General features: G+C 37.9%; 1 protein-coding gene across 3 annotated transcripts; it reads right to left on the bottom strand.

Annotated features, from left to right (window-relative positions):
- Nucleotides 1-4,349: 4,349 nt before the first annotated feature.
- On the bottom strand, nt 4,350-6,405 carry LOC108067365 (uncharacterized). Of its 3 annotated transcripts, none has more exons than XM_017156344.3 (3): nt 6,287-6,405; nt 5,315-5,453; nt 4,350-5,249 (listed from the first exon to the last, which is right to left on the bottom strand). In XM_017156344.3, exons 1-3 carry the CDS (start codon nt 6,317-6,319, stop codon nt 4,483-4,485), a joined length of 939 nt encoding a protein of 312 aa, XP_017011833.3. In that variant the 5' UTR covers nt 6,320-6,405; the 3' UTR covers nt 4,350-4,482. The 3 variants fall into 3 exon arrangements, with proteins under 3 accessions (XP_017011833.3, XP_070071567.1, XP_070071568.1); XM_070215466.1 differs by having other exon boundaries at nt 5,315-5,456; nt 6,287-6,364; XM_070215467.1 differs by lacking the exon at nt 6,287-6,405 and adding an exon at nt 6,051-6,105.
- Between the last annotated feature and the right edge of the window lie 81 nt (nt 6,406-6,486).

Genomic DNA, 6,486 nt, shown 5'->3' with positions numbered 1-6,486 from the left:
GACAATCAGCTGCAAACTTTGACTTTTGTCTCATTGTTTCATATTTATTAGAGTCCCGGCTGAAGCCTTACAACTCAACAAGCCAGCGACGCGTGCATCTTTCCAAAATTGTTGTGGGAATTGGCTTTGGCTTTAGTTTTTTGGCCACTGCGGCTGCCGACGTTGCTCTTTTAATGGTTATCCTTTTATGCTGCCTGGGCTTACGCAACCAAAACGGCAGCGATTGCGGCTGCTGTAATTGAAAATTACATTCGGGTAGCTGCGCAGTGCCAGGGCATCCCAACGCATTCAATTACCAGCAATTTATATTAATTTATTTGAAGGCAATGCGAATAAAACACGATTTTGCTGGGGACTGGCTGCCGCGATCCCCCCAGAGAAATGAGCGTGGTCAAAAGGAAAATGATAGAGAAATATATGCGGGTAATTGCCAGCGCACATTGAACTTAAAAGTGCATCGGCAAACGGACAGCAAGTTGGTGCAGTTTTCCTCATATTGATCGTTTGCATCGGTCACACACTGCGTATGAGCAATAAAAGATTTTAAAACCAGTTAAAGCACTGAAAATACCATCGTCACCTGTCCCGTTGACACTATGTCGGGAAATTATTAGGTGTAAAATGCATTGGTCATACATTGTCGAAGGTAAATATTTAGGAGCTGAGAGAAATTATGGACATTAGATGTGGTTAATCTATTGGGCAAATAGAAATGGTAAACAGTGTTTAAGCGCAGTTGAAGTTCCTCAAAAAAATAGGGAAGTTTTTTACTATTTTTAAAGTAATAAATATGGTGGTATACAATTATTTTGGAATTTTTTAAATAATTAGACAAGGCATTAAATAAAGAAATTTTGGACATTAGATTTGGTCAGTCTACAAGGCAAATATAAATGGCAAACAGTTTTCACCTCCACTTTATGTTTCCATAAAAATTATAAGAACATCTTTAACTCTGTGCAAAGTGATAAATTTATGAGTATATATATATTTTGGAATTTTTTAAATAATTAAATAATCATAAAATACAGAAATTATTAATTTTCATGTTCACTCATTTGGTTAATATGTTGGGCAAATAGCTTTAACAAAAAATCTTAACTTTTAGTTTCTGCTCCTCAAAAAAAATATGGACGTTTGTAAAAAATGATTTTATTTTTGAATTTTTAAATATTACTTAAAATTTAACTGTACAATTAAATTAACTAACTTCTTAAATGCTTAAATTGATTTATAATTTTTGTATATATTACTCATTTTACATTTATTGATTTATTGATTGGTAATCGCATTTTGCTGTTTTTTTTTAGAATGCCTTGCTATCAGCTCGATCTGCCATCCTTCATTACTCAATCGCATCCAGCCGTCATCATCGCCGTCAGCTTTGATTATGCACTCCATGATATAACTGCCGTCGAAGCATAATCTGAAAAGCCTTTCAACGGTAACAAATAATATTCACTTGGATTCGGTGCGGTAACAGCCGGGGCAGCAATTGCAGCCGCCCCTTCTGGCAGCCCCCACCCCGCGACTTCTGCCGCGGGTCTTAAGCCGCCGCCGCCTCTGGCTGGTTGACATAATAAATAGCTGAAGAAATTAATTAAATGCAAATTGCCAAATCACATAATCATATCATATGGCAGCTGGGACAGTCGAGCGACACTCATTTTCGTTTTCATTTTCCAAGAGACTCAAACTCCCCACGAGTGTGGAGCAAGACGCGGAAAAGCCGAGAGTGCCAAGTCTTGTTGGCGGCCTGGCAATTTTCCAATTGATTTTCTTGCAGCTCCAATTGTATCATTGACTAATCAAAATATTTACGCTTTGCATTCACAGTCGCGCGGTAATTGTTAAATATTTTAATTTCTCCGCGAAGTGCCACTGCCATTTTCACACATCGCGTGGCGTCGAGGAAATCGGGGTGGCGCGCTTTTCCCATGACGACTTCCTTGGACTTTCGAGTGTCTCATTAATTAGGCGCCAATTGAAAGTGTCTCCCTCTCGCTCTCTCTCTCCATTTCCTACAGTGAAAAGCGCTTTTCCCGAGAAGGGAGGAGAGGTGTAATGCCACCGCAAAGTAGGTTAAATACTTTTACCTTATTTCGTAGCCGGCTAATTGCTGTCATTTTTGGCGCAGCTTTGTTTTTCCTGCTGTTGAGATGCAGCAAATTAACAACTTTTCAAGCTCGCCCGAACCGGATATTATGAAATTTTCCAGTTTCGAGTGCCATATCGAGATTATAAAATGGTTAAATTTATGCAACCGCCTGGGGGCCTGGAAGACAGGACCCGAAAACCGAAAAACCGGCTGCAGATCCCCTAATCAAGTTGTCAGCCCGGCCAAACATATTTCCACGGCCCGCTCAAATATATTTCGTTTTATTAGCTTATTTATGAGCCTGGCGCTGCAGGGACAACGCCCGCGATCTCAATGTTAAGTTGAAGTGCAATTGCCACTGGTACGGGGCCCACTGTGCGGCTACGTAATGCAGACATTACGTATACGCCACGCCCTAGCCGAATGGGGGAGAAAATCATAAAGACTTTCACAGAGCCCCTCAATGGGGTGGTGGTGCTGCAAGCCGATTGCCTCAGCAATTAGTTAATGACCGAATATGTATGCCGAAAAGAAAGAAACCGAACGAAAGCAATGGATTGGAATGGAATGGACTGAAATTAGCATACAATAAAGCAGGCGAGTGCATATGAAAGTTACCAGAGTTGGTGTAATTAAAAAAGATCTGAGCCAACTAATGGATTGCAAACTAAAAAAATTAAGAGAACGCTATACCTCGACTATCAGCCAAATGAACTGCAAGAGAGATGGAGATATGCATGCAACAAAGCAACTGCTTGCACTGCTTGCATTTTAATTATTTTAATTGCTCATAACTTTTTATTGAATGGTTAAATTTGAAAATTTTCTTCTACATTTTAATGGGTATTAATAATTTTACTTTACAAACCCTAAGAACCAAACCCAAAAACATTTCCTACTGTCTTCAGACCTTTCCCCATCGAACGAGATTTTATTTGCAGCCATCTCAGTGAAGCATAAAAGTGAATGTACAAGATACAAATTCGTGGGCAATAAATGCACACAGTAAATAAAAATCGGACTATACAAATGTAAAATGCTAAAAAATAACAAATACAATTTTAAGTGCTTGCAGTGCTTTTGGCAACAAAAAATTTCGCAATCTACGAAGAGTGTGCGTGCCACAAATTAAAGCTGCCGCAATAATGGAATAATAAATCAGCATAAATATGCATCGAACGAGAGGGAGAGAAATGGCGTGGAAAGCCGAAAGACGATAGCAGAAATCAAAATGCATTTCGCATTTCCTTCCGTTTTTTCGACTTCGCCCGAGCTTGGCATTTGCCATGGAAACGCATTTGAAAATTTGGAGCAATTAAGTGGCAAAACATTTACACTTGACTGCAACGTGATCCCACCGATGTCTTCCTGAATGGTGGGAATATCCATCCGAAAGCGGACCCAACCCAACTCAAACTAAAACCGATACGACCTGCTGTGGGCGACACATATTAACCTACAGAAAGTGACTTCAAAGGCGGCGATTTAGATTGGGATCAAGACTCTGCCACTCTGGCTGCTCCATTTTGGCACCCGGAAGATACATAAATATTTTAAAAATTCCCCAGATACCCGGCACCTTTTTTATTGCAGCCTCAATTATGCCGTTCGGTGTGTGGAATTCTTTTGTTGCTCTTTTTGTCTTTATGGCCAAATTGTGATCACTTTTTTATGGCCAAGGTATCGGCGAAAGACGTGGCGAACGAAAAGTGAAAGAAGCTTACCTAATCACTAGCGCAGGGTTTGCTCTTAACTAATAATGCTTACGTGCACAGAGACAAAATAATATAACTATCTTAAAACACTTAACTATAACAGGAGAATTAATTATTATTCGAAATAAAGTACCCATTAAAATTGATACTAAAATCATTAAGTAATGTGTTAAAAAGCAACACTAAATATTATGTGCTAGGTAATAATAATAAAAATATAATAAAAATTCTTTAATAAATATTCTTTAAATCTTGGATTTTTATATTTAAAGAAAATAATCTAAGAAGTGGTGGATAATATCAATAAATTTAATAAATATGTTAGTACTTCATAAATAACAGAAACTAAAATCCCAAATATTTTAAGAATTTAAGATTAATTTGTATAAATATTACATCTTTATTATGCACTCAGAATACACACAATTGGTTGGATATTACTTATATTATATTTCTTTTTTAAAGTGATTTAAATATAATATATTTATTTATTTCTTTCTTATATGTAACATTTTTCTCTGTATAAATTTGGAAATTTTTTTATAAAAGAAATTCATATCTAATATTTTTCTCTGAATACTTTTGGGTAACAGGCCCTCCTCTTTAATATTTCTTTCTAAAAAAACCTCTTAAGCATTTACTTTGCCCTGATGAAACATTTTCAAACATTTACTCTGGCCTGGCCTCACTTAGGTTGGGTAAATTGGCCAGGAATTCACGGCGATTTGCCTCAATGGCTCGCCGTTGCCAATTTGCATCGCTTGGACTGCTGTTGACCAGTGGCCTGGGCGGCGGTAAGAGTGCCTCCGTCTCCTCGACTTGGGGAGCCTTCTCGGCATTGTTGGTTTTGGCCCTGTTGTATTTGGAGCTTTCGCTTTTCTGGGGTTCTGCAGTGGTGGCCTTGGGGGTTTCTTGATCGGCTGGCAGTTGAAAGGGAGCTATGGGAAATTGCTGTGGTATCAGATTCTGAACTGGCTGACCCTTGGCGGGGGCCTTGCCCTGCAGCACGTCGAGCACCGCTGGCTTTAGCACATCCTTGGTCACGTCGATGTGGTTAAGGTCCAGACCATGCTGCTCCTTTAGCTGCTGGGCCACATGATCGGCCACATGGGAGACGCTCACGTTGAGATGACTCTTGGGATCCCAGGTGACATTCGCAGGTGACTCCGTTTTGCTTCTCTCCACGAGGATATCGGGTCTCTCGGTGGGCCAAACGGACTTCACCTTCTCATCACCTGCCTTAAAAATCTGAATCTGGGCGGAGTAACGCCCATCCTCATCCGCTTTATATTTGGTGACCTCTATGCGACCGTCAGGCCTGGCATATCCATAGCTTCCCTGAATGCTGCCATTCGCAAAGCGCTTCTCTTCGCGGAACTGAGAGTTCTGCGTCTGCAGATCATCGACCTCATAGCCGAAGGCATATGTATTGGGACCTATTTGTAAAGTAATGAATTAATTAAAATGTTTAATTTTATACAGAATCTTTTATAAAGCCTACCGTACGGCTCGTGCAGAAAATAATTGCTCACTTTGGCTTTTCCATTTTCATTTTTATCTGCCGTCTTGTTATGTACTTCGATTTTTGCTGGCATCGGACTGGCCAACGCGGCGTATACTTTTGTGATTAATACCAAAATCTGCTGACGAAAGAAATTGTTTGGCATATATTAAGGCGTTAAGTTTGTCGAGAAAAGTAGGAGCTTATTAAGCTTTTTTATATTAGTTAAAATTTAAGTTGCTGTTCAGAAAGTCAAAATAAATATAATAGCAATTAAATATATAAATAGTATCCTGTTAGTATTAAGCAGTATTTAGGTTTTTCTTATAATGACCTAATCATTTATCCCAAAGTATTGTAAATCGTTAGTTTATGGTAATAGCTTTTTAACACAAATCTTTACTCTTAATTTCCATAAAGAAATAAGTATTTTGTCAATATCAAAACAACACAGTGTCCAGATATCTAATGTCATTCCGCATTGAGTTCGTAATAAAATTCCTAAAATATTGGATTTTAAATATATAAACCTTTTTTTTATAAGATTTAGTTCAAAAGATGTGATGTAACCCCTCATAAAAAAGCTAAGATTGCCAATATACGTAGGTTTTTTTAATCTGTCCTGAAGTAATGTGGATCAATTGCATATGTTATAAGCTGTACAAAACAGACGTCCTTTTAGATGGATAACTTATTTTAGCAGAATTATAAATTTATGTTTTTTTAATGCACATACATATATAAATCATTTTAAATGAAATTAAAGTACTAATTAATATCATTGTTCTAAGATCACAAAAAAATGTGGCACCTAAAAAAACGCATGCTTATTTACTTTCACTTCCAGCACATTTAAAAATAATCGTACTCTCCATTTTCTTAATTTTTCCTTATTTACAACTTGAAAATTCCTGAGTAATGAACTAATGTGTACATAATTTATTTTTGAGCTCTCTGCTTCAACGCACTTACAAAGAACCAAAACAAATTTGACGAACATCCCATGCTGAATTTTAATGCTTTTTGCCAATAGATCAATCACATTTATTTCTATTTTAATTCTGAACGGTGAGTTGCGCGCACTTTCGATGGCAAAGACAGACTGAAGAACCGAGAACTTAAAACGAAATGGAGAGGCCCTCAAGGTGGTTGCGAATCCGAATTAGGAGTAC

Source organism: Drosophila takahashii, chromosome 3L (genome assembly GCF_030179915.1).
Source record: "Drosophila takahashii strain IR98-3 E-12201 chromosome 3L, DtakHiC1v2, whole genome shotgun sequence".
Lineage (NCBI taxonomy): Eukaryota > Metazoa > Arthropoda > Insecta > Diptera > Drosophilidae > Drosophila > Drosophila takahashii.
Note: the sequence above shows the minus strand (reverse complement) of the source record. Positions and strands in the feature narration are given on the sequence as shown.

Excerpts from the sequence above, each read along its gene's own strand:
- LOC108067365 (XM_070215466.1), bottom strand. The coding sequence starts at position 6,319 with ATGGGATGTTCGTCAAATTTGTTTTGGTTCTTT. Across the intron at positions 5,457-6,286 it reads CAAATTTGTTTTGGTTCTTT|CAGATTTTGGTATTAATCAC; the intron begins GTAAGTGCGTTG and ends TTCTTTCGTCAG. Across the intron at positions 5,250-5,314 it reads TTTTCTGCACGAGCCGTACG|GTCCCAATACATATGCCTTC; the intron begins GTAGGCTTTATA and ends CTTTACAAATAG.